A 13882-nucleotide genomic window follows, 5' to 3' on the forward strand; every position below is an offset into this window, starting at 1 on the left:
TATATTACATCCAACTTTCACAATGAAACATTTTTATGTGACACACAATTTTTAGCTAAAGCTTAAAATATAAATAAATCGAATGGCAGTGTATATTTTGGAATACTTATACTTTTAACATAAGACCCTAATCCTTAATTAATAAGGTCCCAAATAAAACTTATTCGAAAGCATTGACTTGCACGAAATAATTAAAAAAAATATATCACGGACTTAGCTTATAGATGCTGAGACCATGGAGATAAAACTTCGGTACATCATGCTGCTCATGTCTATAGGCGACAGTTACCACTTTTTATCAGGTGGGCCGTTGGAACTTATCCAAAGCCAGGGGACTACAGAAAGTAGTAAGGGTAGGTAGAAACTATAGTTTATAATCGCTGAAATCTTTCATTCAGGATTCTTAAGTCTTACACGTTTATAAAATTTGGAAATGCCGGTTGTTAATAGCGGAGTCTAGTAAACCCATTTATTTTTTCATGTGTAAAAATGGAATTGTAACCCAGCTTGCGCTATCGGCATACACTGGTGGGGTACCAGTGATAGTTGATAGGTGAAGATGAAGGCAGATCAGTCGGCCCATCATGAAGATTTCTTCAAGAATTAACCACGATTGTTTCCAGAAGAAACCGCATGGAGGTCGACCTGATAAGGTATATTGCTAGCAATGGGGCTATTAGACCTCATAACTAACAATCCCTTTTCTCCCCGATGACCCATTGCTAGCTACCTATCACGTAGACCTTCACGTAGTTCCCCCTGGAAACCATCGTGGTTCGTTCCTGTTAAATTCATCACAGTAAACCGAATGACCTGCTTGCATCCTCACCTATATTCTCTAGCGTCCTGCCAGAATATGCTGATAGCACAGGTGAGGTTACCATTCTATTTTCACCTTTTAACAAAGATATACCCTATCAAGTCGACTCCCACACGGTCTCTCCTGGAAACCATCGTGATTCTTTCAACTAGCCTGACTGCCTACATTTACCTATCATACCTCACTGGTACTCTACTGAGTTTTAGTTTTGGTCCAACTATTAAATTTTATTACAATAAGTATCCCAAAATAATTCAACGTCAGGCACAAGTTCATTTGCCTAACAAATAAACTAGAATTATAAATTAATACAGTCCCCTTATTTATTTGTACATTATGGTTTTCGAATTCTCTTTTTTTTTTATGGCAATCAGCATCGATATATAAAAATTACAACCAGATGTTTAATACATTGAAAAATAAGCGCACTAAATCAACACGAAGCGCTTATTTTGACCAGTCAGTGACGTTTCTTGTCAAAAACTGTCAATTATACAAAGTGTATAAAAAATATGATTCCATCTACGGTTCCTCCAACTTTTTTTATAATTTTAAAATAAGAATAAATTCGTAGTTTTTTTTTTTTATAAAAAGTATCTTTTTACGAACATGCCAGTAACATGTACCGGAATGCACTAAAGGACAGTTTTTGCTGTAGAACGTCAAAATAAATCGCACGTTACGCAACCCATCGACATCAGCAGTTAAAAAAAAATAAGAAGGCATTCACTAAATTCGTTTACCTTAACTTAGATTATATATCACTACTCTCAACCTTAGTTCAGTTATTTCCGATTCCGACGTCTTTCTCTTTTTGGTCACGAAAAAATTTTGACAGCCTCTGTTTTTGTACGTCGTTGTAGCTCTTGTTGGTGATGCGCACTTCGTCGAGCAGCTTCTGCACCGCCTTGTTGTTGGGCGATACTCTCTCGGCGATTTTCAAGTCCGACAGAGCGCTGTCGTAGTTTTTCAGCGCGTAGTTCGCTTGCGCGCGCCTGTATAAAGCCTTCTCGTTACGTGGTTCAAATTCGAGCACCTGAAATTTTTTACGCATCTTGCGACTATTTTCAATTGACTTCAAAAAGAACGAACTCTATTCGATTGTAATTTTTTTTTTCTTTAATTTTGTTACCTCATAACTGTGGCAGTTGTAAACCGATTTGGAAAATTCATTTTTTATCTGAAAATATATACTTACAGATTGGTCCCATAGAAATTTTGTCAAAAACAGGTCAATAGCTTAATTTTTAAATCACAATAACAGATTTTTTTTTATACAACTTAGAATGGCAAACAAGCTGACGGCCCACCTGATGGAAAGTGGTAACAGTCGCCTATAGACATGAGCAGTACTATGGACATAAAGGAGTATACTGTTTCGCCCATGATACCCCCATGCGTTGTCATTCCTGAGGACTCAGGTGTTATTCCTCTGTACCCAATAAATTCACGCCATATCCCGCCCTTCAAACTGAAACACAGCTATGCAAACACAACTGCTTCACGGTTGAAACACGAATGGAACAGAGGTACCCAAGCGATCGAATTTTGCCATTTGCCAACAGATTTTGCCATAACACAATAAGTCCTTCTGTGGAACACAATCTCAATTATCTAGTCGAGGGTTACCACATAAATGATCACTCTCGGCTAGAAAGGTCAATAGATGGTCATCAAGTAGGCCGTGAGCTTGTTTGCGATTCCATGTTGGTTAAAAAACAAAGCTTAGAATGGTAAAAAAGTTCATGAAAAGTAAAAATAATTATTAATGTATTGTGTGATGGAGGAATTTTGGAATAAAAGACACACAGGAGATGGTAAAAGGACGGCGTTTATTATATCTTAGCAATCGTAACAACAGAATGGCGTGTGTTAAATTTCTTTTTTTAGTTTTTATAAGAATATTGATTTGAGAACGATCGCAAACATATATTTTTTATATTCAGATGTACGTATTATAAACTTATTGGTCTGAAATGTTGGTACCATGGGGTTTAACAGCGTGTGTTAAGGCTGATAGCTACATACCTCATTGCAGCTTTTAATGCACATTCTATGATCTTCCAGCTTGATATAACACGCGGCCAGGTTCAGATGGCACTGTTGCGTGTACGTCGCTACGATCTCGGAAACTGGTAATTAATAAATACATTAAATATATTTATACTTATACATTATTATACATTATACTTATATGAAGGGTGGGATATGGCGTGAAATTACTGGGTACAGAGGAATAACACCTGAGTCCTCAGGAATGGCAACGCATGGGGGGTATCATGGGCGAAACAGTATACTCTGTTATGTCCATGGTACTGCTCATGTTTATAGGCAACGGTTACCACTTTCTATCAGGTGGGCCGTCAGCTTGTTTGCCATTCTAAGTTGTATAAAGTATAGTATGTTTATCGTTTCCGATACACACTAATAGAAAAAATTAAGGGATCAAAAAAAATTTAAATTTTTAGGTGACTTTCAAAGGCTGTAACTTAGTGAAAAATCATTGTAGAGACATTTTAAAAAAGCAAATTGTAGCTCTAAGTGTCTAGTTTTTTAGGTAATTATGAAAAAAACCACTGACAAAAAAAGTATAAAAATGTTTTTTAGTTTTATTTTTACATCTACGGTCTTTAATTTTTTTTTTTTGACATTATCATCATATGGACCAGATAACTTGTTTATTTAGCTTCAAATTTCTTTTTTTAAATCCTGGATACAGGCTGTAACTTAGCCTGTTGTAAATCATCTAAAAATTTGAAGTTTTTTTTTGATCCCTTAATTTTTTCCCTTAATGTATATATGTTTCATCGTCATCATCATGTCAGCCTTTAACTGTCTCTAGACTATTAAGTCCCTTAGGCGGCTCTTACAACGCCCACGGGAAAGGTAGGTGTGGCCGGCCTATTCTATGCCAAGTCCAACGACATTCTAGTTGCAGAGACCTACCACTTGTTTTATACAAAATGTAATGTTTTTACAAATAAATGATTGACTGATTCATTGAAATAAATAAATAAAAAATATTATACTAACAACTGTATTGCTGGGTTATGTCTTGAAGCTTCTCTGCGCGTTTGTTGATGACCTGCAGGTACCGCAAACACTTGTGATACCTCCTCGCGGCCGCCTTGTACCGTTCCTCTCTAAATAGCGCATTGCCACTGCTTTTCACTTCCGTAATACTGTTAATAAATTGTTCTAACTGAAACAAACAATAGCTATTTATCGTTTTCATCCAATTTCAGAGAAATATTTTTTATTCTTTATTGTATATAAAAGCCATTGTATTAGAATGATTATTAAACATAATACAAGGGTGAATATATCTATAAAAGACATTTTTTTCCAGCAAACACAAAATGAGATAAATTGAAGCAATCGACTTAAATGTTATTGTAAAAAATAAAATATCTCTAATATTAAACCATATTCTCGTGTGCTGCTAACATTGAATAGGTTAGAGTGTCTCTCTTAAAACATCTCTAAAAGCCTAACTGCGGTTAGCAACACAAGCTACTGCCAAGCGTGGCAACTACTGGCAAAACCCCCTTATGGTGAAGTATGTTCAGCAGTGAGTAGTTAACTGTTGATACAACGATTAAACCATATTAAATAGTTTTACTTTATATTCTAACTGAATGTGGATCTTTATAAAGGTAGAAAGGTAAAGGAAGACCTAAATAGACGTGGCTGAACTGTGTGAATGGCGATATTACCAGAGGGAGACTTTGTACAAAAGTCGCTTACTTGGGCATCTCTGTCCCATTCGTGTTTCTACCGTAAAGCAGTTGTGTTTGCATGGCTGTTTCGGTTTGAACGATGAGATATGGCAGTAAATTTACTAGGTACAGAGGAATAACACTTCGAGTCCTCAGGAATGACAACGCATGGGAGGTATCATGGGCGAAACAGTATACTCTGTTATGTCCATGGTACTGCTCATGTATATAGGCGACGGTCACCACTTTCCATCAGATGGACGGTCAGCTTGACATTCTAAGTTGTATAAAAAAATATGAATATAATGATAAAATGAAAAAAAAAATGGAAGAGAAAAAATGCGAGGCGAGACGCTGTGACGCAAAGCGCCAAGTGCCCCTGAAGAATACTTCTGTACGGAGTTCAAATAATTGGCGGAAACAACAAAAACACAGTGAGTTCATTAATTCCCTATTAAATATGTATATAGATATAGAAAAACCTATTACGACGACAACAAATAAATAATCGGGATAAAGGTAGGAAGATGACGCCAGGTTTCAATATGTATAAATTAAAATTTTAGAATCTTTTACAGTCAGGAAAAACAATAACAACAAACGACGGCGATATGTGGACATGTCTAATGTTACATTCATCATAATAAGTTAAAAAATACCTATAAATATTCCATTAGGGATTATCTTTACTAATCTTTAGATTATATAGATAGAGTATCGAGTCTCAAAAACGGGTCAACTTTCAGCTAATTTGACAATTAGCTGACAAAATTTATAATGACTATCAATCCTAGTAATATACCGTCAAATCGACCTCCACAGGGCCCCTTGGAAACCATCATGCTGAATTCCAGGTGTGTTCATCATGATGGGCTGACTGACCTCTGTCTTATCATTCTCACCTATTATCCCTCACTGGTGCTCAGCCAGCACATACCGTTAGCGCAGGCGGAGTTACCATTATCATCCATTAAAAAAAAAAGGTACCACCGTATACCAAGAGAGCAAGTGGGGGGTTACCATTCCATTTTTATTTTCTTTTTCTTTTTTTTTCACAAGAATAAATAGAATGTAAAGATTGTGTTCAATATTATTTAATTAGCATACAGTGAGCAGTTCCATTTGCGGATAGTCCTCTGGGTAGTCAGGTAGGCGGCCGGGGCCTAGTTCACCCCCGCCAGGGTCTCCTGGGTCCAATTCGCCACAGTCTATCACCACGCACTCCTGTAATCACCCGATCGGCAAATTATTCAGTAGTTTATTTCACAAAAAGAACTTTATTCTTGCCCGCTAATTTGTATGTTCACAGACAGACAGACAGACACATAATTTCCAGTTATTACTGATTATTTGAATAAAATTATTTTCAATAATAATCGAATAACCTGTGACATGGAATTCCGTAAAATAATGTCTAGTTCAGTAAGATATTTTTTAAATTAATAATGTTTTAGCATTTTTTGATCTTATTAAGACCCCCTCACATTAATTTTTTTTTAAACGTCTCTTATGTACAGAATTTTTTTTTTTTCCAATTAATATAATGTGTTGAGTGACATATGGCATTTTTAAAACAAGGGCCTTTGCCTAATCAATTTTTTTTTTAATGAGACTTCATAGTCACTACTTTATCTATTATTATATTTGACTAAAGCAACTTAATGGCTGAGCGATGAACAGCAGCATCCATCTTAAAGTAAATCCAAAGCCTAACTGCGATTGCTAATCCGCTTGCCAAGTATGGCAACTACTGGCAAAACCGCCCTTATGGTGGAACCCTATGTTTAGCAGTGGACAGTTAACTGATATGGTGTTGAGCCGATTTTGAAGATAACTTATTAGATTAACTTCAGAATCTATGTACCTTTTATACAAAACCAAAAGTTTTTTGTTCCTTTGTAATGGGCTTTAAACAAATACATACCAGCCGTGGTCTGCCATTTTCGTCCCCATACTGCTGCATCTCGAGGACAAGGCCGAGACCGGTCAGCACCCGCCCAAACACAACGTTAGTCCCGTCCAGTTGCGGGCACGGGACCGTCGTTATGCAGAACTGCGAGCCGTTTGTGTGAGCGCGCCCTTTGTTCGCCATACTGAGTACGCCTGCATCGTGCTGAAAAACAAAATAATATATACAGGATGGCATTGACAGGTTGGTCATAACGAAAACAGCTGATTTAGGTGGATGGTTTAACAGGCCGCGGGAGAGAGGAGATGGACACGGACCAAGGTCCAACGTCCTACTTAGCGTGGCGATCAGGGCGGCTAGCCACCGTTCGCCAAAGGGCTGGGGTAACGACCGCGGGGGCGGTCCCACCCTAATTAACATGGCCCTGGGAAGTCGCGCGCGTATCCCCGCGTGCTTCCCATTGAAGAGTAGGCGGGCGCTTAACATCAGGTGCCTGCTTCTTATTTGAGTCGGGGCCCGCAAGCCGGTGCGGGCCAACGCCGTTGGGGCTCGGTGGATTTCGAAAGGGAACCCACACTTTGACGCGGCGAGGGAAGCCGTGGTGGTTTTAGCCGGTAGGAGTCCGGCAGTACCCATACGCCTCCCCCGGGGCATATGGGTCTGCATGAGGCATTTCTACACGAAAAAAAAAAAAGGTGGATGGTTTAAATCAGATGTCAGATTAATACCCCATCGGAAATGCACTACAGTTATATTATTAACGATTCCTAGTTTTGATGCCGCGCAATGTATTACGTATACGATCCACACAATGAGATACCTGCAACGCGTACAATACTACAGGTCAATGGTGCTTCTTCGTAGGTAGTTTTCGTACGCTTGAGACGTTGACCTTACACAGCTGATTCCGTGCGATTTTTTGGTATTTCATAGTGTTTCACTACAAAATATTATTATTCCTTTATAATATAGTAATATATAGGTTACATAATATATAATATCATAAATTAGATGATTTTTAATATAAAAAAAGAAAAAATTGATATTTTCCAAAAAGAAATCCACTTGTTTTCAGTCCAGAATAATGGTCTGAATTGAAATAATGTCCTTACACCCTGTATATTCTTTATTATACTTGTAAATTACATAGCTATGGAGAAAATTAGCTGGAGAGATCAAATTAGCAATGAGGAGGTCCTGTTTAGGGTTAAGGAAAAGAGACAAATTATTAGAACTATTGAGGATAGAAGGAGAAAAATGTTGGGACACTTGATACGACACGACGAACTTATGAACATTATAATAGAAGGAAGGAAGAGAAGAGGGAGACCGAGATATAGTTACATCGTGTCGTATCAAGAGGTGAAGAGACTAGCTGAAAATCGTAGTGAGTGGCAAAAGCTCCACCGACAAGAGCGCAGCTCTTAAATAGAATAGATAGAAGGGGCACAATATTAAAATTATAGTTTCCTTAGTCTTATGTACGCTTTTTAATTTTTGTTTATCTTGTTTGTACTTTTAAAGTGACCCTTTTTTTGTAAATATAATGTCTTAAATATTTACGTTATCTATATATATAAAAGATAATGCCACTTTTCGTTGTAATTTTATAACTCAAGAAGGGGCTTACCTATCCAAACCAAATGTTTACGCTTTGTTGGGACAATTTAGTAGATGGTTTATGTGAAGTTTGCATAAAATCGGTCGAGCGGTTCTTCATTTATCACATTTTTTGTAACAAATGAATTCAATAAATGGCGGATCATTTTGTTAATGGTAATTTTTGTGTCAAATTGAAACTTTTTTTAATATGGAGATTGTGCTGTCAAATTGAAACTTTTTTCAGTGTTGACAGTACAAGCATGTTGTTATGTCATTCTTGCGGTCATTTCATTTTGGATGTGCTTCGATTAAAGCAAATTGTCAGCAATATTGATGTTAATTTTTTTTTATCATTTCACTTTATATGTAGCGAAGCACATACTGGGCTGCTAGTAATTTATAAATCTGCATAGAATTTTTAGTTACGTTGCTAATGAAATCACCAGAAGGAGACTGTACAAAAGTCGATTGCTTGGGTACTACTGTCCCATTCGTGTTTCTAGCGTGAAGTAGTTGTGTTTGCATGGCTGTGTTTCGGTTTGAAGGGTGGGATATGGCTTGAATTTACTAGGTACAGAGGAATAACACCTGAGTCCTCAGGAATGGCAACGCATGGGGAGTATCATGGGCGAAACAGTATACTCTGTTATGTCCATGGTACTGCTCACGTCTATAGGCGACGGTTACCACTTTCCATCAGGTGGGCCGTCAGCTTGTTTGCCATTCTAAGTTGTATAAAAAAAAACACTATCATTATAAAACTATAACACTAGATGGTGTGTTAAATATAAAAATAAGCATGACAGAATTACAAATGTATAAATTCAATTAAGAACTATTAACACAAAAACTTGCAAAGAATGCTATTTTTTTTAACTTAACAGAGCATGAAATACATAAATGTTTACTTTCAAACCTGTGTTACTCTTTTAGTGGTTTTATAATTAAATAATTTAAAAATATATATTATCTACATTTTTGTTAGCTTCAGTAACTGCCAGCCACATAAGAGATACCTACAAATAAATATATTAAAACAATATTAAAATTTCATTAATTATAGTTGCATCAATTGCTTTTCCTAAATTTCTATAAGTATATTTTTATATGTACATGTATATATACCCTTCATATTCTAGACTGAATCCTTATCCTTTCTAAATTTGCTTAGGTATTTTTATTATTACTCTTTCACATTTTGTTTTTGGTGAAATACCTTAATAACAGGGTGAATGCTATTAAAGAAAAAGAAAAAAATACATATCTTAGGGACACCTTCACCCAAAGTTATTAGTGATTAATGTTGAAACCAGCTAGCTAACCTTTAACATGAAATTTTCATCTTTGAATATTGGTCCATAGATACTTTCCCCGCTCGTGCCATCTCCATTCACTATGTCTCCGCCTTGTACCATAAACTGGGACATGACTGCAAACAATAATAATAATAATAATTGTTATTAATCATTATATGTATTGATTTTTTATGATCTGGTACCAACTGTTTGATAATTTGAATCCACATAAATTCATCTTACTAATAATATTATAAATGAGTATGTTTCTAAAGATGTTTGTATGTTTAGATATTTGTTACTCAAATGAAATTTTGTACATGGGTAGATTACATCCTAACTCAATATAGAGGATACTGCATATACCTTTATGGAATCTAACTCCTTTGAAATGTAGAGGCCTCTTATAAACACCAATACCCTTCTCTCCAGTGCAAAGGGCACGAAAGTTCTCAGCTGTATTTGGTACAACATCACTTCTCAACTCTATAGTTATGCGGCCAGCTATAATATAAAAAATGCATAATTATTAATCTATTTAATTCAGGTACATTATACCACAGTATACTAATTATTTTAGACAATTTCTGTTTTTTAAGCAATTTATTTTATTATATTTTTGTAATATTTTCACTAATTTTGAATGATTTGACAATTCTCCTTGTAATATAAAAGGAGCAATTCCTTTTATTTTATTTTTTTGAACAGCTATCTTTGTTTATATTTAACATTATGCCAGGTTATTAACAATTACAGTAGATCAATAAATTAATTATTCCTTTATTAATTTTGCTATGATTAATCAATAATTTGAGAAGCAAAATCTTAAATTATTGAGAATGTGTGTTGCCTACCAATGTTAAGTATACACACATATCTGGCCACAAGTAATGACAAAAAAGTGATTGTGCATCTGATGAAAACAAATATAGGATGTCAAAGTTACCCATAGGACTTCTCATAGGCTACCATACTCAAAAACATAGGTGTTACGCCTCATGTGTCACAGCATCTTACTGGTGTATACTCAACTCATACAAAACTCTATTATCGATATAATACAAAATAAATGTATTTTAATACGGATACGGCTACCAAATAGTTACGTTATTCCAGCAAAAAATAAGTTTGATGTACAATAAAATAAAGTATTGATAATTGTTTAACATTTTTTAGTTTCAATTTGATTTTTATGCTTATTACCTTTTTCTCCATCGATTGCTATTTCCAAGAAAACAAGAGGATTCCTTTGTTGCCCTTCCGATGCTGGTATCATGTTCGAAAAATGAAAATTTACTGTAGTGACTCAAAATAAGTTGCTTACGCTAACAGGTAATATAAAAAAACAATAACCGGCATCGTAGCTTATCAATCATTATTACATATTAATTGATTACAAGAACCAATTAGACAACAAACGATCTAGGTTAAAAACTGTGGTTTAGAACAACTAATAAACAACCAACATTCACGTCATGTCACCTCTACTGATGACTGATGACCGCAAGTTATCCTTAATCTATGACTGACAAGATGAATGACTTCTGACTATACTCTTTAGTATTGGTGGGCATAAGCAATCACACTCAATAAATCAATTATTATCCAATAAAATAAATCGTGAATTCATTAATAAATTTGGCATTTCAACATTTTACAGGCAATAAACAAGTTACGTTATTCTCTATAATACATCTGTGTTTCAATAGATTATTAGTTGTTGCAAATGAATTCGATGCACAAGAATCAGACTAAAGCCTACAATTACTTAATTGTACCATACATTAATATGTGTGGTGTAATACATCAAAGTTATTACTGGCCATTATAAAGACATATTATGATGGCCAGTAATAACTGAACTACCTAAGACTAACTAAGACGTGATAAAAGAGAACAACAATATTAAGCATTTTATTTATCAACCCGTTTCTCTTAATATGAGGTTTGTTTGAATCGTAGCATTTGGTGTTCCATTGTTTCTGCCTACCCTAATGGGAGACAGGCGTGACAGATATATATATGTATGTTCTCTTAATATGTATTCATTTCAGAGATAAAACTACTGTTTTTTTCTGTCTTCATAGATTTGATATATTGAATATTTGGAATTGAGTTCTTGGGTTTTCTCACAAGTCGCTGTGTACATCTCATTAGAGTTTTCGTTCACAAATTAGAATCATCAATCACAAATTAGATTCTTAGACTGTCTAAGCACAAATGCAGTCGGTATCTAGTTGTCAGAATATTGTTGACAATTTGACACATGTGACAGTGACTTTTGTTGGACAATGCTGACCTTATTGCGTCACTAAACGAGCACCGCCGTCATCGCAAATAATTTAGTATCAGATTATTTGGTATAATGTAGATTATTTTTCTTTATTATTACGTTAAAATATCAATGTAAGTATTGTCTATATATTAATAGCTTTGTAACGTTCTAATACCCGTATTCCAGTGGTTAGGATTCAAAATCCTGCTAATATGCTTTCTCTAACAGAACTGGTTTTTATGTGGATATATCTCGTAGGTAATGAATTAATCTTGTTACATATTTTTTTAGATTAAAAATGTCCTGTTCTGCGTTATACATACTGGACGTGAAGGGCAAAGTCCTTATATCCAGAAATTACCGTGGCGATGTTGACATGGGGGTGATTGATAAATTCATGCCATTTCTCATGGAAAAAGAAGAAGAAGGTATGCTAACACCACTCTTGCAGACTAGCGAGTGCACATTCGCCTATATCAAAACTAACAACTTATATATTGTTTCAACTACTAAGAAAAATGCTAATATTGCATTAGTATTTGTGTTTTTGTATAAAATTGTTGAAGTTATGACAGAGTATTTCAAAGAACTAGAAGAGGAAAGTATTCGCGACAACTTCGTGGTTATATATGAATTGCTTGATGAACTGATAGACTTTGGATATCCGCAAACTACTGATAGCAAGATCCTACAGGAATATATTACACAAGAGGGACACAAATTAGAAATGCAACCCCGCATACCTATGGCCGTTACTAATGCCGTCTCTTGGAGGTCTGAAGGCATTAAATATAGGAAAAACGAAGTATTTTTAGATGTTATCGAGTCTGTCAATTTATTAGCTAATTCTAATGGCAATGTACTTAGGAGTGAGATTGTTGGTGCAATCAAAATGAGGGTCTACCTATCTGGTATGCCAGAATTACGTCTAGGTTTGAATGACAAAGTTCTTTTTGAAAGCACAGGTAGAGGTAAATCTAAATCAGTGGAACTTGAGGATGTAAAGTTCCACCAGTGTGTTAGACTGTCTCGTTTTGAAAATGATAGAACTATATCATTTATTCCTCCTGATGGAGAGTTTGAGTTGATGTCCTACAGGTTGAACACGCATGTGAAACCTCTGATTTGGATTGAGTCTGTTATTGAGCGGCATGCACATTCACGAGTTGAGTATATGATCAAGGCAAAGTCCCAGTTTAAGAGACGTTCTACAGCCAACAATGTTGAAATAATTATTCCTGTGCCAGCTGATGCCGACTCACCAAAATTTAAAACAACTATTGGCAGTGTCAAGTATACTCCAGAACAGAATGCAATAACATGGTCTATCAAGTCATTCCCAGGAGGCAAGGAATATTTAATGAGAGCACATTTTGGGCTGCCCTCTGTTGAATGTGAGGAGGTAGATGGCAAACCACCAATTCAAGTGAAGTTTGAGATCCCATACTTCACTACATCTGGCATTCAAGTTAGATATCTCAAGATTATAGAAAAGAGTGGGTACCAGGCTTTGCCATGGGTACGATATATTACACAAAATGGAGACTATCAGCTAAGAACTAATTAAATAAATAATTATTATACAGTTTTAACTACATTCCTTTTTACTTACAAATGAATGCACTATGTTATTATGATTATTGTTTGCAAAACTGTTAAGTCTGTTGTAGTAAGTAATCAATTTATTGGTAAAGTATTATAATTATTATGGATATTTGACACATTAATAAATTAATATACACAAAATGTATTTAATTTAATACAATGTCTAAAGTAACAATGTAGACCATGTTCATTGAATTCTTTTCATGAAGCGGCATTATCTGATGACATAAAAATTGTTTGATATGTATGACAGGCAAGTAGATAAAACTAGAAACTTTTATCATATTCCATTTCACCTCTATATATCGTTAGTTATTAAAAAAATTACGTCCATAAAGAAAAAATAAGAAGAACCTATGTATTAAAAAGTGAAGTAAGTATAATAGATATAGTATTGTAAATCAAATAGGTAATGTACTATTTCTATGTAAACGACAAATATTAATTCAAAACAACTGAATCTGATTTTGTGTGACTGTCTAATAAAATACATAATAAAAACTTAGTGATTATAAAAAAAAAAAAATATCGTTCAAAAACAAAAATTCTGCTGTAAAGATCTCTTATGGACGACATACGACATTGATGCCGATTCTGAAGAGCTATTTAAGGTTGTTGAGCCGAGTTCATTTCCATACGAAATATTTTTGTAATACA

General features: G+C 35.0%; 2 protein-coding genes across 3 annotated transcripts; one reads left to right on the forward strand and one right to left on the reverse strand.

Moving 5' to 3' along the window:
- LOC113511407 (peptidyl-prolyl cis-trans isomerase D) lies at positions 1-10827 on the reverse strand. Of its 2 annotated transcripts, XM_052893918.1 has the most exons (8): positions 10549-10827; positions 9712-9849; positions 9373-9479; positions 6464-6652; positions 5647-5763; positions 3854-4022; positions 2849-2952; positions 1-1856 (listed from the first exon to the last, which is right to left on the reverse strand). In XM_052893918.1, exons 1-8 carry the CDS (start codon positions 10619-10621, stop codon positions 1602-1604), a joined length of 1152 nt encoding a protein of 383 aa, XP_052749878.1. In that variant the 5' UTR covers positions 10622-10827; the 3' UTR covers positions 1-1601. The 2 variants fall into 2 exon arrangements, with proteins under 2 accessions (XP_052749878.1, XP_052749879.1); XM_052893919.1 differs by lacking the exon at positions 5647-5763.
- Positions 10828-11595: 768 nt separating this feature from the next.
- LOC113509191 (AP-1 complex subunit mu-1) lies at positions 11596-13366 on the forward strand. Its single transcript, XM_026892507.3, has 2 exons — positions 11596-11751; positions 11912-13366. Exon 2 carries the CDS (start codon positions 11919-11921, stop codon positions 13185-13187), a length of 1269 nt encoding a protein of 422 aa, XP_026748308.1. The 5' UTR covers positions 11596-11751; positions 11912-11918; the 3' UTR covers positions 13188-13366.
- Positions 13367-13882: the final 516 nt, after the last annotated feature.

The sequence above is a fragment of the Galleria mellonella genome, unplaced genomic scaffold (assembly GCF_026898425.1).
Source record: "Galleria mellonella isolate WM207_F2 unplaced genomic scaffold, CSIRO_AGI_GalMel_v1 utg184, whole genome shotgun sequence".
Lineage (NCBI taxonomy): Eukaryota > Metazoa > Arthropoda > Insecta > Lepidoptera > Pyralidae > Galleria > Galleria mellonella.